This window comes from Anastrepha ludens, chromosome 3, assembly GCF_028408465.1.
Source record: "Anastrepha ludens isolate Willacy chromosome 3, idAnaLude1.1, whole genome shotgun sequence".
In the NCBI taxonomy this organism is placed as follows: domain Eukaryota; kingdom Metazoa; phylum Arthropoda; class Insecta; order Diptera; family Tephritidae; genus Anastrepha; species Anastrepha ludens.
The window spans coordinates 49,670,260-49,697,722 of NC_071499.1; the positions used below are offsets into that span (position 1 = coordinate 49,670,260).

The following is a 27,463-nucleotide window of genomic DNA, read 5'->3' on the forward strand; positions in this document are numbered from 1 at the left end:
AATATACATTTTTTAATAATTATTTAAATAATTCACTCAGTTTTATTTAGCTTTACTTTTTTTTAACATCTGGTGGCATTGCCCGCGATTGCCGGTGTTGTTGGTGTTCTTCTGCTTTCGGCAGTCAAATCTCTCTCTCGCTACTGCAGAGTTGCCTAGCTTTGGATTTTTATTGTGTTCAGTAAGAACTTTGTATGCGTGACAAATTGTCTGTAGAATGTGCGTTTTTTTTTAAATAAATGTGTTATGCTTATGTACAATTTAATTTATGAGTTTTTTTTTGTTAAGCGAATTTCGCGAATTTCCCTTTTGTTAAGGGAACGACTTTTTTGCTATATTTGAAGTTATGTAACTAGATAAGGTACTCTTTTTGTAAAAATGTCAGTATGGTTTCTTTAGTATTTTCTGGTATTTTGTTGCTTATTTTTACCAAGAATACACCTCTTGATGCTCTATGTCTCACTAAGGATTGATGACCGGAAGAAACGATTACACCTCTATGGTTTCAATTCGCATTCAATAAATTCAAACGCTTTTTAAAATGTGTAAAAAGGTTTTCAATCAAGAAGAGTTGAGAGAGGGGCATTTAATATTTTTGCATAGCCTTAAATGGAGCCAAAAATTAAATTTGCACTTTCAAATTATCAAATTTTATAAGAGTAAAAAAATTTTCATTAGCACTAAAATCTTCTCAGAGTGGCCTTTTTTAAACTTCTTTTGTATAATAATACAGTTTTTTTCAACCTAAAGTCTCGGTAGCCTTAAATTAAAAACAAAAAGAAACAAACACCAAACTTAAAAATTGTCGCATTTTCGGTATAAAAAATCACTAAATTTATTGCGAAGAGCGGCCGCCGTAGCCGAATGGGTTGGTGCGTGATTACCATTCGGAATTCACAGAGAGACGTCGGTTCGAATCTCGGTGAAAGCAAAATTAATAAAAACATTTTTCTAATAGCGGTCGCCCCTCGGCAGGCAATGGCAAACCTCCGAGTGTATTTCTGCCATGAAAAAGCTCCTCATAAAAATATCTGCCGTTCGGAGTCGGCTTGAAACTGTAGGTCCCTCCATTTGTGGAACAAGATCAAGACGCACACCACAAATAGGAGGAGGAGCTCGGCCAAGCACCTAACAGAAGTGTACGCGCCAATTATTTATTTTTTATTGCGAAGAGCAAATGGTTGGCAATACTGCACAACTCTGCAAACGTGACGTTACGTACGCTCTGATGGGCGCAATCTTCTTTCTATCATTCTTGCATATGTATGTATATGCGCATATGTAGGTATATAAATTCACATACTTGTATTTGCATATGCCTTCTTCCTGTGTGCATGGTAATGAACCATTTCTCTGTTGAGAATAAATGATGATTGGAAAAATAGGAAATGAAAGGGAGTGTTTCAAGTGTAATGTGTCTTGAAAAAGGAAAATCGATGATGGTGCCTCTTAGTGTTGTTGACTTATTAACGACTGATGCACATTCGAAATTGAACATATCTTTCATGAATTTGATAAATGTTTCGTCATTTTTCACGTTTGTGTAAATGTAACTTGACCTATTCCATTGCGATTCCATTTACCTCCTCCTCTATATCCATATAAAATATCTATCAAACAAATAAAATTAAAATTTTTTTTTTGAAAATTGCAACCATTCCATCAATATTTTCTTATATTATGACGTTGTCACGTTAAACTATCGTCAGTAAACCGACTTTACAGACAACCTCCTTTTCAATGTCTAAGAAGCAAACTCCTGTGACATGTTTTTTATTCCAGCTACAGTTGATTTCGGAGGTCAAAAGGTTAATTGCATGTATAGTTGAATGTCTATATTTACGCGTATATTCACTGTTCGAACTCTCTTTTCGGTAGTTCTTTAAAGAAAACCACATTCGACATTTGCAAATTAAATTGTAACACTTTTGGGCAAAAACAACAAAACTATGGTGTACGAATTGTACCAACTTTCGTTGAGATATCTCAATTTCTACTCGAACCATTTGCGTTGGTGCGTTTAGTTTGTTGCATACGCATGAATGTGATATATATATATATATATATATATATATATATATATATGTATATGTATATATATTTGATATACATATGTATGCGTGTATATGATTACTTCTTCCCGACGTGAAAACTTTCATAGCTCACAAAAAAACCCGAAACTTTTAATCATTTAACTTTCATATAAGCCCATCGTAAACAGAGATAAAATTGAAAGTACAGTCTGTCTAATAGAAGCGTGACCTCCGCGTGACTTAGAAAGTATTTCATCAATTCAATTCCAACAAACGGCCTTGTACTTATTATATACTACTAATTTAATATTTATTGTACGCAATAAATTCAATAAAATCTATAGTCACCCAGATCTTGGAGGGCTGTGGGAGTTACTTTCATACCCAAGGCAGGTAAAATCTCACACGCATCCCCTAAGGATTTCAAACCAATCAGTTTCTCCTCGTTCTTGCTGAAAACCCTGGAGAGGCTGATTGATCTGCACATAAGGAGTGAAATTCCTCGGGGTCGTTTATCGTACACTCATCATGCTTACTGTAAAGGCAGATCGGTAGAGTCTGCTTTGCATACAGTTGTTCAGGACATCGAGGTGTCCCTCCATCAGAAGGAGTTCACTGTAGGCGCCTTACCCGACATTGAAGGGGCTTTTAACAATGTCCTCCCGGAGGCAATCACCAGGTCGCTGGGTAAACTAGGAGTCGGAATCTAACTTATAAGGCTTATCCACATGATACTTAGCGATAGAACGGTCGTGGCAGAATGGGGCGACACCTCTCTCTGCTGGAAAGTGAACAGAAGCACTCTGCAAGGCGGTGTTCTCTCGCCACCACTCTGGATTGCCGTACTTAACGGTCTGCTGGAGGAGCTGGAGAGAAGGGGCTGTAAGGTGATTGCCTACGCGGATGACGTGGCACTTATTGTCAGAGGAAAGTCTTGAGGACGAGGTGGAATCATCTCAACACCTTCTTCTCGGCTGCCTTGATCTCGTCTGGCAAAGATTTAGACATCTGGGACATCTACGCCCATAGTCATCATCGTCGCTAATCCCAAGGCTCCTTCTTCCTTCCTTTCTCCTCTCCCATGTATGGCATCACAAACATCTGGGTAGCTGACAGTAATTATGGCGGTAAAGACAAATAAACCGTCAAATCCATTTTCGGCGAAGCAGCCGCAGCAGCAGAACTAGTTGTTTAACAGTTCGCTGAAGTTATCGATTATCGGCAGTATACCAGGACCGACGTATGCAACTATTGCCTAAAAGAAAGATTCATCTGTGAATATTACGTTTGCTTAATTGAATTGGCTTATCCCTTGCAAATCGTTTTTCAATGTGTGCTAATGAGAGCAGTGGTTTTTCCAATCTGCTACGAAATTTGAGGTCTTCTACACGTAAATATCCTGGAATCGTGTCTTTGGAGACATTAATACCAATTTTTCTTAAAACTGCTTCAGTTTTATCCAACGATAAGTTCGACTTCGTTACAGACAAATCAATGCTCTTCTGATCCTGCTTTGGAGAGATAATTTTTGGTTTTTTGTGGGCCTCGTGCGGGAAGTCGTAAACGTTTTTATCTTCGGTGAACCATTGTACCCATTTTATTACGAACGTCTTTGACATCATTCAAGTTTTTTTATAACGTAACTCTAAGTTTGAATTTTGCTGGTCATGTTTCTGTTAGACAGACTGTACATACATATGAAGCTCCATATGAAGATCTTTATAAGTGGAAACCACTTTGCATGCGTAAATGATAATTACAGTTTTTGGGAGTCTTGGCAATTAATTTGTCATGCGCAACTGAAATTTCTTTAGAAACTGAATTAGATGTCACTACTCCCCTACTTTTTAGTAATATTTATTGTAGTAAAATATTTAAGTTCAGTAACTTCTCAACTAGTTTTGCATCAACTTTTAAAGGCATATGTATAGCATATACATACATACATACTTGTATATGTACGTATGTATGTAGTGGCGGATGAATGTAACCCTGAACACCTAAACACCTTTGTATTTGACTGTAAGTAACTGTGAAAATGATTAGTAAAAAATACTTTGCCTTTTATGTTTTAACCCATTACTGCATAAAGTTTGTCGTTATACTTATAATGAATTTCTGTGAAAATTTCGGGTTATGGAGATCACATAAATCGAGTGGTGAAAGAAAAGTTACACATTTGTCTGTAGTTTGTTGTAAACAAGCCGTCCGATTTATCGAACGTTATGTATACCGGCACCTCAAGCTATCTCATGAGAAATAAAAAAAACCGAATGTTTCTAGCAAAATTTATTTAAAATATTACTGAAAATGAAGAAATACAAGTAAATTAATTATATATAAAATATATTTAGGTATTGGGCTCTACATGATACTCCATGAAACACTTAGGATGGAGGCCTACTTCACATTTTTGGCATTTGTATTTTGATTTCCCACCACACTTATTTGCACAACGGCGTTCGGAATTTATTGAAACAATCCAATGGTTGAGGCAATCAAATCGTGTAGTGGACAATGGTGTAGCTGGTTTTCGTCCTTGATGGGGGTGTTCCGTGTGTCACAAGCAGAGTTCGAGCAACATACCTCCTAAATGCAAACAAGGACCTAGTGTCCTTATTACAACCAAGTTTTTTCGCAAGTAACCATCCATGTACAATTGAAACATCAACGAAATAGGCAAAACTTGGCCACCACCATTTCCTTATCCGCATCCTTGTACGCAAATTTGCAATCGCCTGATCGCATTTATCCACTCCACCCATATACTTATTATATAATATTTAGAAACTAAAGACGGTTGGGGGAGTGCAATTTTTGCTTTATTCACGTGTGATCACCGCGTGGCAGTTGGCATTGTCATGTTTTCGAAATTGGTTGCGACCGTACATTGTTATCTGATCTTGATTAGATCCCCTATTTGTGTGAAAACGACGGAGTTCGCTTTTAGTTCGCAATAACTTACATCCTATTTGGTTCAAATTAGCATCGTGCTCCTCATCCGATTTATCACTGTCCTCATCTGTGGCTTGGTCTTCAAGTTCGATTAGTAGCTCTACGTAAATAAAATTTTCATTGTTAATATTTCCATCATCGCTCTCCAAAAGGCTTAAAATTTCATCTACAGTCAATCTGGAAAACGCAAAAAACCTAACCACTTAGAGCCTGCTATGCATAAGGTTCGATATATCGGACGCCACAACTAAATACTACAGTAAATGTTTGATGATGAAGCAAACTTCACAATTTTTTATGTTTTGCTTACTAACATACTTATGCACTAATAAACACTTGTCACTAAAATTGTTTGCTAAAAATATACCAAAAAAATATACAAAAATATTTTACCCTTTACGCGAAAAAGTCTGCTTGCAATCCGCCATACTGAAAAATTTAAAATAACGGGAACTCTTTGCGAGGGGTCGAGAAATGAAGGGTTGCCATTGTTGAAGAAATAGTTCTCTTTCGATTACAACCTCTAAGTCACCTCCACATCACACTTGCTTCATACAAATTAAATTTAACTCATGTCCGATATATCGAACGTTATGCTGTAATGGGTTAATTACAAAATAACGAAAGAACTAAACGGTATAATAATATTAACTTAACAAACTTTCAATCCTCATATAATATAAACATTTAATATCCATTATAAAAAATTTAATCATAAAAGAACGCTGTAAAACACATTTCCTTATCATTACCACACTTTTTTAGATATAACTGGTTGCTCAACTAAGCACCTTCTGCATGTATATGCTATTTATGATAATACATTGAGAGCAAATTCTAGTTGAAAAAGTCACAGGGGGCTAAGTCCGGTGAATACGGTGGCTGTTCGATGATATTTGTCGAGTTTTTGGTTAAAAAAGCGGTCACAATATGAGCCTTGTGAGACGGTGCGTTGTCATGGTGCAAGATCCATGAGTTTTCTTTCCACAAATTGGGCCGTTTACTATGCACATTCTCTCTCAAACGTCGCATAACTTCCAAATAATATTCTTTATTTATCGTAGAACTATTTGGAACGAATTCCTAGTGCACAACACCAGGATAATCAAAGAAAACGAGTAGCATGACTTTTACTTTTGACCGACTTTGGCGTGGTTTTTTGGGTTTCGCATAGCGCCATTCAGCCGCCTGGTTACCTGTTGACTGGTTTGCATGTCCAACTCATATACCCTGTTCGCAATCAGACTGAGGGGCTTGGGCTATAAGCTCAATCTCACATATGGGCACTCAAACATCCTCAGAATCTTTGAATTCATCCCCTCGTCGACGGATCAGTGTGTGCCCTCACTTAGTCCAAGCAGAACTTTCTCCACCCATATTCCACCAAGGCAAGAGTGGACCGGGGGCAGCACTTGAGGGCAGGGCTTAGTTAACCTGTTCACGGATGGCTCGAAGCTGGACGGTAGGGTTGGAGGAGGAGTATTCTGCAAAGAGCTCCCCATCAAACTCAAATTCAGGCTACCGGATCACTGCAGTGTGTTCCAAGCAGAGGTGGCCGCAATTAAAGAAGCAGCTGACTGGCTACTTATTTGCGTAATAACTGTTAAGAAGGTAAATATTTACTACGATAGCCAAGCGGCAATTAGGGCCCTAGGCTCTATTATGGTGCATTCGAAACTGGTCAGAGAATGCCTGGTCTCTCTCTCGATTGCATCAGAATTCTTCGAGATAAAGATAATCTGGGTACCTGGTCACATTGACATTGCTGGAAATTGCGAAGCCGACGAACTGGCCGGACAAGGGACCTGTGAGGTAGTGTGCCCGCGAACGGAGAGGATCGGGATCCCCTTGACAACCTGCGTTCTACTCTGGAAGGATGGGCGTTGCACCAACTCAACGAGCGCTGGAAAAATTACACGAACGGGTAAGGTCGCGAAGTCCTTCTGGACACGTTTGAATAGGAGACGTTCGAGGGATATTCTGAAGATCACGAAATCTTATCTCTCAAATTTCATGGACATCCTCACGGGGCACAGTCCGCGGGTTATACATGCCCTGAGACTCGGAATTACTTCGAGTCCTTTTTGCGTCAGTTGTAGGGAGGATGAGGTGGAATCATCTCAGCACCCGCTCCGCAGCTGCCCAGTTAATGAACTTCAGCAGCAGCATAAAGAGGTTAACACAACCGCAGACTAGTCACCGTTCATAGTCCACAAACACTCAACCCTCCGCATCCCTTTCACTTTCGTCCGTTTTTCCTTCACCTCTTTTCCCCCACTTGCGATAGCCTATGTAATACCATATCACAAAGGATGAACTAAACTTCTTTCGTCCAAGTGGGCCCACTCCCTGGGCAACCATCACTACCTAACCTAACCATATAACATGTTACGGTGCGTTGAATAAAAGTTGGGTCCGAATTCATTTGCCCAAGCATGCCTTCAGCCACTTTCTTCCGATTAATTTTTTGAAAGAAATTCAACTCTCTAGGAACGTGTCGAGCAGCCATACGTCTTATGCCCAATTGATGGTGCATAATATTGCGAATTGATTCGAGAGACACGCTAAGGTCACGAGCTACCTCCCTCAAACTTAAATAACGGTTTTCCAGCACCCTTTCCTTGACTTTGTCGACGTTTGACGTTTTCATCCGTTGAAGACGTTGATGGGCGACCAGATCGACGCAAATCTTCCACGACCTTTCGGCCCTCTGCAAAAGCCTTATACCACTCGTAGACCCGTGTTTTTGATAAAGCACACTCGCCATAGGCTTTCTGCAGCATTTTCAACGATTCGACACACGAAATCGATTTGTTCGATATTTTTATCCGTAGTGAACACACCTGCGGTTAACCAATATAATTATATGCCAAAAAGAAGCTAATTGACAGATTACACTCAAACTGGGCGACACTATAGAGGACAGTTGTGCCAACATTCCAGCAAAAAAATTTAGGCATACTTGTATGTGTAACGCGCGCTTTTTAAATGAATAATTCCCGATATTTTTTTACAGAATGTATGTAGGGCATTAATGGTTTCAACGAAGTTTAAAGTTTTAAGAAAGTCCACTTTTGGTAAGACGAGTGGTAGTGTTTTTTGTGAATCCCTATACCATTCCTGTGGGAGTGTCTTTTCTATTAACCCTAATGAGTTTGGCTCTAATGAATACAGTTATAAAAGATTAACTTCCGCTGAAACTCCATAAGAGCTCTATATTGCTAATGTTTAAGAAGAAAAATATGGTAGATAAGTGCATACCTGCGTTAATCCATATCTAAAAGGAAGAGTAGCCTTTTAAATTTCGGTTTAGTGATAGGAGAGAAATTATTCGATGCGGTACCAGCTGGTGGTAGAAGAGCAATCTGCCAGGGTTATCGCAATCAAAATCAATGATAGGTACCTTTAACCTAAACCGATTTAAAGATAGTAAGAAATTAAGTAATTAATAGTAATATTTTTAGAATTCTCACAGGAATTCTAACAGCGCATTGTAAAATAGATTGAATTATCATTTTACTAACCTTCCCAGGTCCAAAGAAACGTGTACGTGTACGTTCTGAAGAAGGGAAGATGAAACCACCAAAAAATGTGCTGTCCTCGTGCTCAGCCCTGATTCACAAGCGGCACAAACACCTGGATAAACAAACTTTTCCAAAGAAGGAAATAAAACTCAACAAAATACGACAAATACTAAAATGTATTGAAAAGCAGACAGAAATGCCCGAGTCCATGAAGGGGACACAGGAGATATTTCAAGTCACAGTGCTAAATTCCCTCAGAATAATAATTATAGTGAAAATAATATTAATAATTTAAATGTAATTTGTTTTTCTTGCGCTAGCCAGTCGCGTTAACAAGATCCAACTGGAGCTTAACAGAATCTAAATGGGGAATGGCAGAAGACGCAATTCTACGAAGTAATATTCCCTTAGAAATACCTGAGTAACCTATCACTTTGATCGTCGATTTCATGGTTCGAGCTTTTTGCGTGCGTTATGTTCACCAACTTTTTACTATTGTAACTTCTCGATATACTTATAATATAAGAATGCGCTGTTTGTCAATTAGAGGTGAGCAATTTATTCCCCAGGCTACTCTTTCTACTCTCTCGCCTGCGACTTCGCTCATCCATATGTACATACAAGTACTTACTGTCATACTCGTTAGAAAATTATTAGCACAGAGAGAAACTCCCCTCCTACTACCTTTTACTACACACATCCATTCATACATATAGCACATATGTACATATAAATGACTATTTGTTATATTAGAGGTCAAGTGTGCGAAAAATCAACAAAATTGGAATAAAGTCTTCAGTATTGCATGAAATAATAAAATTGCAGAAATAAGTAGACAATAGTTATAAAATGAATATTTTCATGTTGCAGCCTGTACTGCGTATACTATCCATTGTTAGGAAATAAAAAAGAAACGTAGCCACTCAACTATTCATACATACTTACACATACATAGTTCTATTCATACTTATGTACATATGTATTTATATAGTTATAGCTACTTACCTAAGAGTGTAGATGAGTACCGGTAAGTTGAATTGATTAATAAACTGTTGTTAAAGTAAATATTTGCACAATGCATTGGCCGGCCGCCGTAGCCGAATGGGTTGGTGCGTGATCACCATTCGGAATTCATAGAGAGGTCGTTGGTTCGAATCTCGGTGAAAGCAAAATTAATAAAAACATTTTTCTAATAGCGGTCGCCCCTCGGCAGGCAATGGCAAACCTCCGAGTGTATTCCTGCCATGAAAAAGCTCCTCATAAAAATATCTGCCGTTCGGAGGCGGCTTGAAACTGTAGGTCCCTCCATTTGTGGAACAACATCAAGACGCACACCACAAATAGGAGGAGGAGCTCGGCCAAACACCTAACAGAAGTGTACGCGCCAATTATTTATTTATTATTGTCAGACATTAATAATCCTAAGCGGAGACCCAATCGGAATTGCATTACATTGAGTAGGTGCTATAAAATTTAATAAGACATTGAGTTTTAATAATTATAAATTTCTTAATTCTTGTACAGTGCATTAAGGAACTATAACTTATTGACAAGTTTTGACAAATTATTTGTGTCTATTTAATGTTAATCATTTCTTTTATGACAATATAGTTCATTTACTTGCATAAATCACATAAATCCAAGTTTCAAACATTATGCAAATTATGAACAAAAAAATTCAACGAGTGTTCTTAAAAACTTCAAACTTTTTAGTCAGAATTTTTGGAAAAATTTCGAGTATGCAGTTTAATCGCTCATTCAATTTTGGTGCAATAAAATGCAAGTTTGAAGTTGCTCAAAAATCGCGTTAGTTAATGTTTTTTCGCATATGATGCTGAGAATTTTCTTCAAACAAAAAAATTTATAGAGTATTTGTTATTCGGTTTTTTGTAGGAAAATCTGGGATTCCCATATATAAATACATTTTTCTGTGGCTGATGGAGATATAGCAGGAACGTATGTACATTTTTAATATAATAGCTTTCCTCTAAGTGGTCGTTTTAGCTTCGGAAACAGGGCAAAGATGGGCAATTATCGTTCACATTAATTAACTTTTCTTAGACTACATAAAGCAACTGTAATGGTGTTGCAAAATCCTCAACTGCCTTTCAACAAATCGGACCGTTTTCGGCAGATATTCTCAGGTAAATGTCATATGTTGCCTAAAAGTATGCTTCATTTCGTTTGGTGGGCTTCAGCTTGAGCTCAACGCGTCATTTCGAAGGCTATTGACTTGCAAAGTTCTTGTGGTTCTTGGCTTATTAACAGTTAACATGTGCATGAAGCTTGGGGAAATAAGAAATAATGGCTTCATTAACTTTAATGTTTTTTTTTCGTAAAAATTGAGCGAACATTTTGTTAAATTTCCGTTTTTTTGAGATTATTAGTTCTGAATTGCCTAAATGGATGCAAAATGGCATTGAATTAGAAAGATATGCACATACATATGTTTATACTGAAAAATTATATTCGGCCTGCTGTTAGAGGCTTAGTACATTTTGAAAATGAAACACAAAAAATCTATGAAATAGGCAATATTTTGACTTTATTACTTTGCCTTAGTGGCCTTATAAACCATAATTGGCGCTTATATCCTTTTTGGGTGTTTGGCCGAGCTCCTCTTCCTGTTTGTCGCGTGCGTCTCGATATTATTTCACAAATGGAAGGAGTTACAGTTTTAAGCCAACTCTGAACGGTAAGTGGTTTTTTTATGAGGAGCTTTTGCCTGCCGAGGGGCAACCGCTATTAGAAAAATGTTTTTCTTAATTTTGGTGTTTCACCGAGATTCGAACATACGTTCTCTTTGTGAATTCCGAATGGTAGTCACGCACCAACCCATTCGGCTACGGCGGCCGCATGAACGGTCGGTCAAATAAACCCTATCGTTTTGGGAGTTTACGAATTGCTCAATTTGAAAATTTTTTTCGTTAGAAAACACAATGTTCAAAAATTGGGCGCTTCTGGCCAAGCGAAGCAACTCCCTCGCTCTCTCAAGTCTGACTTGTTGCTGCTTTTTTGGATCTATTAAGACTTGACTTTGAGATTATTTTTTAATATGCAGCGGATGCTACGGTCAGATATTTACAGTTCTTTCGTGATTTGATTGGCACTTCGTCGGGGATTTCACTGAAGTCGCTTCTTCACTTTTTGACGTGACTTCTTCACGTGACGTCTTTTGATGACTACCTCCATGAGGTTTCGGGATGCTACCAGTATCTTTGCAACGAGTAATGGTGGGATAAACAAAACCTTTATTTACTTTAAGGTGCTAGAGCTCACGAACAATTGTTGGTTGTGATTTTCGAGCCAAATATAATGCAATCACACTTCTACGTTTGAAATCCATTGCTGATTTTTTTTTCGCGTTTACTCTCAGCAAAATGCTTCCGCGCGTTTGTACACAATATGCACTCTGGACTGCCATTTAGCCAACTAACAGACAGCTGATATCCATGCATCAGCTGCGCGAGCGGTCTGAAGTTGTTACACTTCGAGTGTCGGGCCCTGTAATATTTACAATATATATATATTATATTTACAAATAAATGGTATCAAAAGTTTTCCCGAAACAATCAATTTGATAGACGAACTCATTGATTGCCTGTCTACTTGACATGATTGAGGTGGCGCTCCGAAATTTATTTATCACTTACAGCAATACAAAGCATAACCGTCTGGTCAAACTTTTTCTTATATGAGTATTTATAGGAAACCTAAAGGGGCCAAATTTTAGCTAGTGGTGAATAGATGAAGCAATTGGTATAGATAAACATATTTTGCCAGCGCAAGATTTGTAAAATACTGAGTTATACCAGTTTTATGAGGTATAACCGCACTCGCTAGCGGCGAGTCTTGCTCTATAACTTAATTGTTGCTTTTACAGGCAATTTTTTTTTTTGTCGAGCGAGCAGATCCCAGAGACAGTGAGCATAGAATTGGCAGATCGCAGCCGCCTTATATCTAACATAAGGAGAGGTTGCATATATGTATATGTGTGGATGTATATGTAAAACATATCGTTTCCTAGCATTTATGGGGCGTTTAGGGGAAAGAGAGTTACTTGTTACTCATGCAAAATTAATGATTTTTCTCTGTAATTTATGCACATCCACCGACACTGAGTTATAACCGCATTGGAGATCGCTGCTTCTTTCTAACCTAATGTTGAGTGATTTCAATATTTTTCCCTGTATATGCCAGTGAACATTTGCATTTGCGAACGGTTTTAGTTGAATTGAGTCATCTTTGTTGTTAAAGTCAGTCTTCAGTTTCTTTACATTAACATATTTTTAGTCATAATAATAGAATTTTTTACAGAACAGGTTTGCGTTTCTATTTTTAAAGTATTCAAAATAGATGAAATAGTTCTTTGTAGTACGCCCTCCTCACTTAATTGGGCACAAGCAATTTTTTTAACTTTCTCTATGTTCTGTTGATGAACGTGCAGTCGGAGATGTTGCTGCTTTGAAGCCATTTTCGAGAATACCGTAACAGGTATGCGGTTATGACTTATATGAAAAAATCAGGGGCCGTAACTGTTAGCTTTTTTCCAAGAGAGTCAACAAATAATTTTTATTTTTCAACCGCTATGTGTTCGGGCGGAAAAGCGTTAAAATGTAATTTTTAATTTTTTGGTTAAATATAAAAGCTTAAATGTAATTTTCATATTTTTGGTCAAATAGTTAATATAAATAAATAAGAGCTGTATAAATTAAATCATATATCAAACTATATCAATTAAAATCAGACTTTTGTATAATGTAGTTATATAAAAAGGGTGATAAGATCGGAGGTACTTCTCCCAATACGGGTTTTTTTACAGATCGCGCGTGACTACTGTCAAACTAAATACATAATTTTTTTCAGTATTCATTGACATTTCATCACTGAATGTCTTACGCCGCAACAACGTTTACAATTCGTACATTCGTATTACGAAAATCAATGGTCTGTAAAAAGTGTACATCGCACGCTCAGGCTAATTTATGGTGTACAGCGATGAGGCGCATTTTTGGCTTAATGGCTACGTCAATAAACAACATTACCGTATTTGGGCTGAAGAGCAATCCGAAGCCATTCAAGAACAGCCATTACATTTATTGAAAACAACCGTGTAATTAGTGCAGCTTAGGGGCTGGAGGAATCATCAGTCAATATTTCTTCAAAACGAGGCTAGCGCCAATGTAACAGTGAATGGCGAACGCTATCGTGCCATGATAACAGACTTTTTGATGACGGAAATTGTGACCCGCGCTACTTGCCATACAGCTCATGAAACAATAGATTCACCAAGATCGTCTGATATCACACCTTTGCACTTTTATTTGTGAGAGTATCTAAAGTCTAAATGCTTTGTGAATAAACCAGCTTCGATTGAGGCATTGGAAGTCCACATTACCTAAGTAATTCACGACAAACCAACCGAAGTCCTCCAGCGAGAAATTACGAATTAAGGCGCAGTTGTGATCAACATTTCAAAGGGAGTATCTTTAAAAAATAAATGTCATGAATGGTTCTACAAAAAAATATTAAAGATTGTGCAATCAATTTAAATTTTTTTACTCTTTGAATTTAACTGATATTCTTTATTAAAAAATTACAATACTTCACAACGAACGGTTATTTGCTGACTTTTTTGAAAAAAAAAAATAAATCATTTAAGTTTAATATTCTTGGCTAACAATCATCACATTGTAAACTTACAAATATTAAATAGACAAATTCTTTACGACTGACTTTTTGAATTGAAACCTCGAAAATAACTATAATTTTCGAAAAATATAGTAGATAATACCATAAATTGTTTGGTTACATAATATCTGCGTAGCAGAGCGAATAGTAGATCTGCTCATGTAAAAATTATCTAGTAACTTGCCAGTAACTTAATTTCCGAGAATTCTCCCTCAAAAAGAAAAATATCAAAAAAAGTATGAGAACGCAAACCAGTTACAATTTGCAAGTTTGACGAACAGCTGATTAATTTGTTGGTAGGAAAAATCACAACAATTGAAAATTTTTTCACTTGAACTACCTTGTATTAAATTTAAAAAAAATATGAAGCAAATAAAATGCAAAATAACGAGCTTCGGAATCATATGATTTCTTTTGTTCACAATAATTTCTTTCATTTCATCATCGCTGTCAAATGAAGAACATTCCATTAGCAATTCGCAAATTTTAATTCGTGTTTATTTGCACTTTGCGATCAGCCGTTTTTCTCACTTGCGAATTCTTACAAGTAAAACTTTATTCAGCCATTTTGCTCTCTCACTTTCCCCTACTTTGCAAGTTTTTTGAGTACATGAACCCCAAAACGTGATAATTTGTAAGAGTTGTGACAAACTATTTGCTTCATGAACAGACTAATACTAAAACCAAAAACAACTTAAGGGACTACATGGGTTTCGTCGGGTAAAAAAGGCCTATTTTCAATATTTTTTTTCTATGTAAAAAATTATTTATTTAATTCAAACTTTTTTCTGTCTTATAGATACATATTTAAAGAATTATTTCTGAAATTTTCAAAAAAAAAAAAAAAAATTGTGACGTAATTTTCGGTGACCCCTCGAAAAAAGGTGCGTCCGCGTTCTCAGCATAACTCCTGACAGGATCATCAAAAATGAAAAAACAAAAGTAAATGTTTTAGTTAAAACCATAAACTCGTGCTTGAACGAAGGAAAGAAAAAAAGTAAAAATTGGAATTTTGGCAGACATTTTTCCAAAAAAAAATGAAAATATCGGTCAAATTTGCTTGACATTTTTTTTTTAAATAGTTGTAATTGGAAAAAAAAAAACAAAATCCTTCGTTCACTCACTAGAAATTAGCAACCCTAAGGAAAAACTCAGGAAAAATAGCCTAAAGTGGATCTAAGATATATATAAGGTATAGCTCTCTCTCTCTCCTTTTCCTCTACGTTATATCTTTTTTCTCTCACGCGGAACGTAAATGCCCAAAACGTTGGATGACCTTGAAATTTTACTCTCCATTCTCGCTCGTCCATCGACGCCTAAGAAGTTTCACTTCAAAAATTAAAATGTACCCTAAAAAAATGCACAAAAATTGCAAAAACAGTCGTTTTACCTAGAATTATTCAAAATCCTGACCGTGGATCGATTTAAAGATAAGCTTCGTATTCAACACGAAAAAATGCATAAAAAATGTCGCGGACTGCGCTTGCCACTAAAAACATATTAATATTCGCATTTTTTGTTTAATGAATTGCTCAAGTTTTTTACTAAGAGAGATTAGTAGAAAATATATAAAATGACGCTTACTTGATTTAAATTCTTTAATCACAACTATCTGAATTTCATTGTCGAAATAAGCCGAAAAAATGCTCTGAACTTTTTACTTGATCTACAAGTATTGCGAAATTTATTTTCATAAGCCACATCGACGGTTAATTTTTATTGATTAATATTTCTGCATTTAAATGGGAAATGCTTAAAATAAAAACAACAAAAACATAATAAACAACCAAAGTCAAATACCAGATTTATGTGGTAGCCCAATGAATGGAGTGCCAACAAACAAACATACCAGCTGGGCGCTTGCGCTGCTGACGATTGGTTGGCTGAGCGCATAGCGCTGGTTGACGCTAACGACTCACAGCGATTCACTTGGACTTAGTTGATAGAATGATTCTCTGTCAACAACGCTGTTGCTAACACAGCTAACGTTGACGCTACAACTTTGTGCTTGACAATGGCACTGGCACTGACAGTGGCGGCAGCACCAACTGACGGCAAACAGTTACGAAGTGGCCTTAGCACATGCGCTGCTTGCTGCGACGTCGACTGTTGGCGTCACTGCTGCCGTTGGCGTAAGCGTGCCGTTTTGTGCTCTGTTTGTAGAATTGAGGAAGAAGTCAGCAATTGTGGGCAACCAATGTAAATGTATTTTTCAGTCTTGAAGATTTCGTGGCGCGATAAAGACGCGCAACGTTAAAAAGTAACAAAATTAAAAGCTTATACAAGTGCAAGCGCATACATACATACATACATGCATAGGTGTAAAATAAAACTGAGCACTATAAAGAGAGTAATTAAATAACAAATGTTTTGATTTTGATAAATAGAAAAATGCTTTATTAGGTTTGCAAGTGAGTGCAGGTGAAAAACAATAATTTTCTGATTTTGCGACTGGTTTGCGAACTCCAATTGTGTTTGAAAACATTTTTTGTGTATAATTTACAAAAAAAAATTGCTATACAAATATAACAAAAGCGAGTGGAAATAAAAATAAAACTACGTAGCAGCGAGCACAACAGAATAAAAAGAATATATTTTTATTTCGTTATTATGAACTGCCAATAAGTCAAAGAAGCTGAAATCAGAACTCGTTTGTGAAAATAAATAAACAATTGGTTCAACAAAAGAATTAAGAGCAAAACAGGCACAAAAATGATTGTGGAAAGTGAGGTGTGTAATAGAAAATTTTAATTTCTGTTTTGTTTTATCGCTATTCTATTTATTCTATTATTTTTCCCCCATTTTCTAAGGGGTTCTCATAAAAGGGCATGAACATTTATGGTTTTTTTAATTTTATGGTTGTGATTGTTGGTTGGTTACGATTTTATGAGCAGAGAAACTCACTGCTGTTATTTTAGTAATACTTCAAATTTATTATTTTAAAGCTTGCCGTTATAACAACACACAAATTTGTTGAATTGTTGATTTTTGGTTTTTGTTTTTGGAATTCTATTATTATGAGTTTACGAATATGAAAGACAGTTGGCTCGAAGTTACCGGAACATTACTAATTTATTTATTTATTTGAAGAAGTCGGGAAAATATAATTTCAGACTGACTACTAAAAATAAAAAAATAACGAAAATATATACATAAATCAAATTCAAACTTACATCTACCTAAAAGATAGAGTTCAATAGTACAGAAAATTCTTTCTTGTAATCTGAGAAATCTAGCGAGTTATAGTTGGAGATCTCATTAAAATCACTAAGATCACGTCCAATAGGAGCGTTGCGAGCATACTTTGTATTGAACGTATTTATAAGTGAATAAAAAAGAAGAGCATTACGAAGAATTCTGGGGGGTGCAAGAAATCACGCCTTTAATCACATTGAAAATAAACGGGAGAGCAAGAATTGATCTTCCACTTTCTATTGACCTCAATAGCAAACGTGATGTAAATATAAGATGGGATAGGATCAGAAAATCTTACTGCTCCTAGTACAAACTAAAGTCCGGCAAATCACTGTCACCAAGAAATATCCATACGTATAGAGAAGGATGCAGCAGTTCCCGTTTTTAGTAACAAAACTCAGATAGGAATGTATTAGGTTGGTGAAAAGTTCGTAGCGTTTGTACCGAAGGCTTTTATTTAAGCAAAAAACAATAATTATATCAATAAGTCAATCAATTATATATTCGCCGTGGCTGTTTACAACCTCTTCCCACCTCTCGACGAATTTGGTGATGACGCTCCGCCAAAAATCGACTGGTCTGGTGACAAAGAAGTTGTTGAGCCAGTCTTTAAGGACCTCTTTTTATCGAAAGTAACGTCCTTTATATGGTTTAACAGGGAGCAGAAAAGATGGTAATCGGTCGGTGCAAGATCCGGAGAATACGGCGAATGCTGAAGGACCTCTCATTCGACCTCGTGGAGTGCAGCTCTGACGACTTGTGCAACATGGGGTCTGGCGTTGTCGTGAAGAAGTATGGTTTGACCATGTCGATCAGGTCTTTTCAGTCGAACAACCTCATTCACGCGATATAGCTGGGTAATGTAGAGCTTCTTGTTGACCGTGGCATTGTTTTCCAGCATTTCCCAGTGTACCGTGCCTTCCCAGTCCCACCAAAAACACATATCGGGATCTTTTTTGGATGAAGATCCGACTTGACTCATGGCTTTGTTGCATCTCCACTCCTTTCTTTGCTTCACATTGATGTTAGGCACCATTTCTCAACTCCCGTGACGATGCGGTGCAAAAAGTGCTGTTTAGGACCGCGCGTTGCTCGATGGCGGGTGAGATGTTTGAAGGCAAATTTCTTTGCTTTTCGTAGAGCTCGTGAGGCACACAGGCTCCCAATTGTTCGGAAAATCCCATTAAATGAAGGTGATTCAGAATCGTTTTATGATCACAGCTCATTTTTACCGCCAATTCTCGACCGGTTCGGCGACCGTTCACCTTCAAAAGTGATTTGAGACGTTCTTCATAGAACTCTGAAGGCCTTCCGCTGCGGGACGTGTAATCGAGGTCAAAGTCGCCATTTTTGAACTTTGTAATTTCCGCGCTTTAAACTCGCCTATAACACCTTTTCCATACACGTCGCAAAAGTCCGACCTAATCATAAAGTGGTTGTTGATATTTGACTTAAAAAAACTATATTTTACCTTTGGCAAAATTGCAAAGAAAACCTTAAAAAATATGGGTGAACTTGGTGGCTAGGGAGTGGAAGTGCGGGCATGAACTATTTAACTTTTAATAAAAAAACAATATTTTCTCAGATACCAATGCATGAACATTTGAAGATTTTCAGGACAATTTCGCATCACATATACGTATACATTTCGCTCATTTACTTCAATAGTATCGCAAAAATTAAATTAAAAAAGTTCGGCATAACTCAGAGCATTGCTCGAATTTAGCTACATCTTTGCAGCAGAATCATTGAGCATTGGATCTTCCAAATACGCGGCACTGTGTGAAGTCACTGGAAATTTTGATCGATGTTATATTCCACGCATGGATGAGCATTTCGTTAATACCTCACATACAGCGTGTTTTATTTCACTTCTAGCCATTCTTATCGGAAAACCCTAGTCGGAAAAAGTCGTCGTATATTTGAATAGAGATCATAAAAACAAATGTATGTAACTGTAAATATTCACGATCAGGGTACTCAGAAGCGCTACACTTCTCCAGGTACAAGTTCCGGTGCTTTTAGCTACAATTAAATTGGATGAGTTCTTCAGTGATTGAGCGATTAAGGCCGTAAATATTAGTTTAGGGGGAAAAAAATCCTCCATTGCGCAAATGCTTTCAAACTGTTTTATGGTCGAGCTTTAGCTCCTGGGCGTAAAACTCGATTTTTTCTGTGGTTTTATCGACATTTTCTTTAATATTTTCCCCAACCTAATATTTAAAAATTTTATTGGTTAAATTGCAGTAGTTTTCTTGTTGGCTATTTTTATTGAAGCTTTTGAAAGTACATTTTTCCCTTTAACTTAGATGCGCATTTTTTGCTGTGCAAGGTCATGCGTGGCTCTTCGCATAAAGATCCGAGTCTCAGTTAGAGCTATGAGCTGTACAGATGTCTTGAAAAGTGATTGCACGCATTTCCTCTAATAAATTTTGACTGATATGGGTTTTGGTGTTTCGGGAACAGGTAAGGAATATGCGTTGTTCTATGCAGTGAAATTTTTTGACTGGGGAAGAAGGAATATGCGTTTAGATGTGCCTAGTAGGGCTTCAACGAAGTACTCAAATTACCATTTTTATACGCTCCGACACTAAGTTTCAGAAAGCAAACTTTTCTGCGAGAAAATGTTTGTAAATAACAAAATAAATAAATGTGAATTATTAAATTTAAGCTAATTCACAAGTTGCTTGCTTCAAACTTTATAGAAACGGTGTTGTGGAGGAAGTTGAAGAATCTCGCTAGCCTTTAAGATTTCAGTAGAGTGAAAAATATTACTTGATGGTCGATGGCTCTCTTTCGTTACAGCTTGAACTTCGTATAACCATTTCGTGACATGTGTACTGCAGACATCACAATACTTAAGGCAGCCTTGGTTAATCCAATTAAGTGCCTTTCCTTGATTTTCGAGTAAATAGAAACTGGTGGGGTAATACCTAAAACCTCGTAGTAGTCCGCTAAGAGGTTCAAATTGAAATTTTCAATGCCTTCTTTCACACAGAAGGTATTCCTTTCCTAATCAGTAGTTTTGCTTGCATTCGCAGCAAGTGAAGGGAATCCCCGGATTTTTAGTTTGTTATTTTTTATTTATGCAAATAATTTTAGTGATAGTCACATTTGATGTACTGTGGCTGCAAAAAATTATGGCAGCAATGCGCATGCGAAATTCGATATTACATTTTATAATAAGCAATAACAGGCGAAAGCGACTATGGACACAAGCATTTTTCTGTAATATGATTGCTTAGTTAATAATATCTATCAAATATTTTATTAGAATTATAGAATTATGGCTTTAGTATTATAAGCTAAAAAAAAGGAAAAACAAAAGAAATAAGAAACAAAAGGTTAATTTCAGCCGCTATTAAACTGTACACATACAATTAATTAAATATTAAATTATAATAATTTCGTTTTATAGAATTTTATTTTTGAATAACTTTTTTACGAAATTATTTCGAGTGATAAAAAATCTTTACTTTGACCTTTACGCGCTTCATTGTTTGCCTGTTTGTATACTGCAGCTCTCCACTTCACAAGTGTGAAATATAATTGGCGTACGACGCCGTTTGCAAAAATTATGAATCCTCCGATAGAGTGATTAATTTTGTGCCAGTCGTAGTAGTAGTTTTGTAGTAGGAGATAATTTTGTAGTAGCAATGTGAAAAGCAATGCATTTTTTAAGAGCTTTAATCTAACGGGAAGAGAGTCCCAACGACGTTTAGAATAAATAAAGAACTAACGTTCAGACACAAGAGTCCCATATTTTGTGGGAACTAGAAGTAAAGATCTCTAAGATTGTAGCATTGAAGCCTGCCTTAACGACATTGAGGTTCTTCCGTGTAAATAGGTTAGCTTAGTTTGGGCTTGGCTGATTCTATAGATCGCAAATAGACCAGAAAGTGATCCATAGGGAAACTAAATTTTTGTGTGGAGAGTTTAAGAACTTTATTTTTTGTTAATTAATACACAGTTTGAATAATTAGTAGGCTGCTAATTTTTTGATCTGTCACACTTTCTCGATTTGAAAATGATGCACAGCCTATGCAGTTTATTCGTGTTGTGCTAAGTGCAGGACAGTGACAGAGTGGATGTTCCGGAATCCCTCTCACGTTGACTTCGTTACCTAATGTGCATGTATCGTTCTGCATTAATCGATGGACTGCGACAGTGTCCGTCAGTATTCTCACTACAAGTTTAAAACTCTTTCCTGGGCAGAGATAAAATATACATAGTTTGTATACCTGAAATGGTGACTACGTAGCACGATTTTCGGGATCCTGCACGAGCTGGTGCTTTCCCATCTTGAGCTCACTTCTTGAATCATTGCTGCATCTATATCCTGTCGTTGTTTGCAGAGAGATGGATGGAAGTTTTGCGCCTGCTTTGGCTAGTATATCCCTTTTATCATTTACTTCAATTCCCTTTTGTTCTGGAACTTAGCAGATGGTGGCTTGTTTCTTAGTTTCTAGCTGTTCCATCCTATTCCGGCATTGTCGTACGCAGTGTGAGTTTCTCATTATGAGAAACTGCTTGGCTGTTAATGTAAAATTTTATTTGAGAGTTCGGAGAAGTTTTCTATATAGCTAAGTCTGCTGCTTTCGTTGCTGCGTAGTTCTCAGCTTGGAACACACTGCAGTAGTCTGGTAATTTGTGTAACTGTCCGAACAGAATACTGCGGCTGCAATACCCTCCTCTATTTTGCAATTGTCTCTGTATATGTTTAAGGTGTGGCGCATTGAGAGTTGTCCCTTCCGTCATCCGTCTTTTTCTAATACTACCTTTGCTTTCCTATTGAAACCAGCTTGATGCATAGTCCAAGGCTTGAGGCGTAGTCCAAGTTAGCGTTTAAACCTCTGCCTATCCGGCTGCGATCATATGGCCTTTGAACTATATAAGTTGTGCCGTTGTCAATAGCCTAAATGCAGACTTCTTTGCAGAACTTTTTGCTACTAAGCCTTTTTAGTGTATATAATTCAGTATATAATGAATGGTATTCTGACTTTTGTTTAACTTTTTCTTAAGCCAGGACTCTAAAGCTCGAAAATTTATAGTATTTTCAGGAATTTTTTTACAATAAAAAAATAAAAAACGATATCTAAATTTTTTAGGCCTTTTATTTACTTCTTTTACATACAAAAATAAAAAAAAATGTATAATTTTAATAAATTTAAAAATGACGCTGAAATGGATCCTCTCGAAAAATTGTACCTGGACGGTGTTGTCCATTTTGCCTCTTTTATTTATCTGAAACACAAAAACAAAAAAATAGTGTTAATCAGTAGCTATGACAAAACGGCGCGGCTTTGAATTTGACACTCGAAAAATCGGGGTTTTTTATAGAAAAAAACACGAAATAATTGAAATAATAATATGATTCTAGTACAGGCGATAGCCATTGATGTTGTGAACAACATATTAAAATTTCAAACGATTCGGGTTAATAGTTTTTTTGACAACACCAGGCCGAAAACAGTCGTTACGAGATAAATGAGTTTAAAGTTTGAGGTAGAGGAGCGCGCGGACCACTCTCTACCTAGTTAATGGGTTGTTAGAAGCTATAATATTGAGAATTTCCGCATGAAAATTTCACTTATATTCTTAAGGTACTATACTTTTGAAATATCGAAAAAACAAAAAATCGATTTTTTGAAAATTTGAGACCACCCTTAAGCCTTAAGTTTAACTAACTTCCATGTCTTTCGACATGCCCCTATCTCGTGGGTAGATATGTAAATAATATAAAATAAAATCTATAAAGAATCTGCTGTATAACCAAGAGTATATAGAGGCCCTAAATTAAATTACAAATCTTCACTTTTAACTCTACTGGAAGTTGTTTTCAATGGATGGTAAATCAAATCTTCATTTGGTCTGCGCATTGCTACATACAAACAAACCATTTGATGCGAGTTGCTTGCTTGCGTGCTAGTGGAATTTTTTTTTGGAAATTTTTTGGCTTCATATTCTATTTACTATTTTATGAGTTAATGCCAACGTTGTTGTTATAAGAAAATTATAATTGCTAATGTAACAAAATCTTGAAGGGAACTGTGCTATGTATTTTGTGTGTGTGTGTACATTCGGGCCTATAGCAATAATGAGGTAATGGCTACGAAATACTACAAATCGTTAAGTGGGTATGGGAACATACTTACATACATACATATATATTAAAAAAATTGTATATGCACAAATGCGTGTGTGTATGTATTGACATTTGCTTTTAATTTTATGTACCTTATTTTAAATATTTTACTTCATCTGCTGTGGCAAATAGACATTCAAATGTATGCAAGTTTTTTGTTTTCTCTCTCAGAAAATAGACTTTAAATACATTTAATTGAATTAGAAAGAAAAAGTGTGTCATTCAAAAATCTGTTTCTGTGCGCAAATTATAATTTCTTCAAACATTGGAATTAATAATAAATAAATTAATACATATGCACACCACAAGCACACACAAGCATATAAGTGGCAATGATGCATGTGCACAATAGGCCACACCGGCTGTCACAAACAGCATTGAATGTGCAACACTTGCAGCAAACAACATAAAATACAAACATACATACGCATTTATGCACATTCATACATATATTCACATGTGCTCAAACATTGCTGCTTAAGTGATGAATGGAAAATTTCCACAAACGCCGACATAGTAGACACATTTGTATGTATTTATTTATACCCCAAGAAAGAGCACAAGAATTAAAAAATAAAAGAAAATGAGGCATCCACAGACGCGCGTTGTTCTGGGTATGCACAAATGTTGGACTGGTTGCCTGGTTGACTGGTTGACTGAGCAACTCAACGACTGAGCGACTGAGTGACTGACTGGCGGACGCGACTGACTGTCTAACTGGCTAACTGAGTGCCCATGACTGTCAGCTAGACGGTGTTTGATGGTGTTACAAACTGAATATGCGCCCAGAGATATATGTATATGTATATATGTATGTGTGTGTGTGTACTAGTACGCAACACTTTGCATCCAGTCGAAATTTTGGCTTTGTGTCAGCAAAGTTATAGGCAGAATGCTCATTATGGCTGAGAAGTGAGAAGTAATCAATTGTGTAATTGTATATTTGCTTACACAAATTTGTTGCATTTGTTGTTTTATTGCAATTTTATACAGCTTTAAAAATGCACGTGATTTTGGTGGAAAAAAACGAAAGCTTGAAAGCCGATAAATTTCTTTCGTAATTAAAACTGCAAAACTAGTCACGATTTGATGAACTCATTCCTATTCAATTTTCATACCTACACACAAACATACACATGTATGTAAGTGTGTATATTTGAAAAATGCATAGCAATAAAATTGCAACGGAATTTTCTTATCAAATTACTCATTGGCATGACAGCTTGTTGCAGTTTTTATATACATTCACACACCTATGCATATGTATGTATGTATATGCTTGGTGAAGTCCTAAAGTGCCAGGGAATTGTAAATTTGTTCATAAAAAGGTGCATATACAAAAATATTATATTTAGAATGAATAAAATTAGAGATATCTCAACGTGAAACCCTTGATAGGTCGCTAATTAAAACGGGCGCAATCGACGCCCACGCCTACAGCCGACTTCCATGTAACGATAGAGCTCGAAAGAACAACAATTTTATTTATTTTTATTTTATTTCATAGAAACTTCCATAACAATAATATTTCTACTAAAAAATAAATACTAAAATTAACGCGGCGCTAAAGCCCAAATATTATAAGAACCCAAACGAATAACCAAAAACTCAAAACGCAACAAAAAAAAAAAAAAAAGATTAAATAATATAAACCAAATTTCGAATACAAAAAAAAAAAATAATAATACTAATAATAAAATATCGAAACACAAAATGAATACGGACAAATGTCAATGAAGGAAAAAATTTAATATAATTGAACGCAATAAAAAGAGTTATTTACCAAAAAATATGAATTGTTCTAAAGAGTGACTTCCCAAATTAAACAACCACGTTCTTCCGCTTTCAACGAAAGTTAGGTATCTTGGACTAACACTTGACTCCAAACTCCGTTGGAAGCTACACTTTGAAAATCGGCTAAAGAAGGCCAGTACAGCTTTCTACACCTCGGACAAAAAATGGGGGCTCAAGACACAGGTCGTGCTTTGGATGTACAACAAATTGGTTCTGTCGATGTATGGATGTCTGGTTCGGTGGGAAGCTCTTTGGAAGGGCTATAATATCACTAAACTGGGGAGGGTGCAAAGGACTTCATGTATTTGCATAACCGGAGCATGTAGAACTTGTCCCAGTGCAGCCCTCAATGGCGTTTTGCACTTCTTCCCATCGACTTTTACGTTATTTCCATCGCTACTCAATGTGCAATCAGGTTAAACGAAGTCGACCTCTGGAGGCAGTCTCTCAAGCGACATGGTAGCATTTTTAGGCAGTTATTGCTGTATTTTTCTAAACTTCGGAGAGATCTCTCTACCCACAAACTGCAGTTTTGGGCTCGCACTAGTGCAATGTTTCCAAGTAGGCAGAACTGGAACGAAGGGCAAATCTGCCTCTGTCCTCACTGATGGTATCGGGAGTCGGAGCAGGCGTTTTCTCTAAATCAGCCAATTTATCTATTTCCTTAAAACTGCTAGTGCTTTTTAGGCAGAAGTCTCCCCACGTGGGAGCGAGGGTGATACAGGGTGGCTGATGAATTTTGCTACATTAAGAAACTCAAATAACTTTTTTTTTAGTGTATGGAATTAATTTATTTTTTTTTTCAAGTTGAAGGTCATTAAATTTTATTAAATGTAGCTTAACTAGTTTTAAAAATAATTGAATTTAAATGCCCCCCATGCTCGTTGACACAAGTGCGGCATCTTAGTAAAAAGTTGTTCATTGCTGCTTTGAGAGTTGCGACAGGAATAGCCGCAATTGTTGCCCGAATGGATTGTTTTAGTTCATCCAAATTTGTTGGCTTTGTTTTATAAACTTCTTGTTTACATAAACCCCACAAGAAAAAGTCAGGTGCAGTAAGGTCAGGCGACCTGGGGGGCCAACGAAATTCGGAGTTTCTTGAAATCAGTTGATTGGGAAAGTTTCGTCGCAACTCTGTCATAACAGTCTGGGCTATGTGAGACGTTGCCCCATCTTGTTGAAACCACACAGAGTTGAAAAGAATTCTCTTTCGGCGTAGTTCTGGATAGAAAAATTCTTTCAGCATTTTCAAATAACGGTCTCCAGTAACCGTAACGGTGTGACCATTTTCTTCAAAAAAATAAGGCCCGACAATACAGCGTGAAGAAACCGCACACCACACTGTCACGCGAAGAGGATGCAATTCCGTCTCGTGGAGTATCTGTGGGTTAGAAGTACTCCATATTCGACAATTTTGTTTGTTCACATTGCCATTTAAATCGAAATGGGCCTCATCAGACATGAAAAGGCAGTTTAACATGTTTTGGTCTTCTTCCACCATTTGCAGGATCTTCTGGCAAAATTCCAAGCGAATCGGCAAGTCTGCTGCATTCAGTTTGTTAACCATTTGAATTTTGTAGGGAAATAAGTCTAAATCTTTGTGCATTATTGTTTGCAAAGACTGTCGGCTGACACCAAGTTGAGCAGATAAGCTTCTTGTTGAAACCCTTGGATTGCTTTGTATAGCTGCAGCTACAGCAGCGATCGTTTCCTCCGTCCGAACTGGTGGGTTTCGATGATAAGGCCTTCTTGCGACTGTTCCTTGCTCAGCAAAATTATTCACCAGTCTCATTATGGTCCATCTGCTCGGGGGATCGCCGCCAAACATCCGCCTGTACTCTCTCTGTACCAAAACTACGGACTCCAGTGCGTGATAGCGGCGGACTATCCAAATTTTTGTTTGCGTGTCCCAGTTATCCATTTTAATAAATTTTAAAGATCAATCTGCAAATTAAAACAAAAATGGAACAGATAACTTAAAAAGAAAAAAAGTTATTCAATTTTTTTTTGGTAGCGGCTTTCATCAGCCACCCTGTATTAACATTTTTTCTGATAGTCAAGCCGCGATCAAAGCTGTGATGATGCCATGGTGCATATCCAAACTCAAATCAAATCCATTGGATGTA

At 36.7% G+C, this 27,463-nt stretch overlaps 1 protein-coding gene across 1 annotated transcript in view; it reads left to right on the top strand.

Moving 5' to 3' along the window:
- The first annotated feature begins 16,426 nt into the window (after positions 1–16,426).
- Positions 16,427–27,463, top strand: part of LOC128857909 (proton-coupled amino acid transporter 1) — a 60,119-nt gene continuing 49,082 nt past the window's right edge. Inside the window, exon 1 of the mRNA XM_054093735.1 lies at positions 16,427–16,933. Within this exon, the coding sequence (XP_053949710.1) occupies positions 16,916–16,933 (18 nt within the window). The 5' untranslated portion in view covers positions 16,427–16,915. The remainder of the gene's footprint in view (positions 16,934–27,463) is intronic.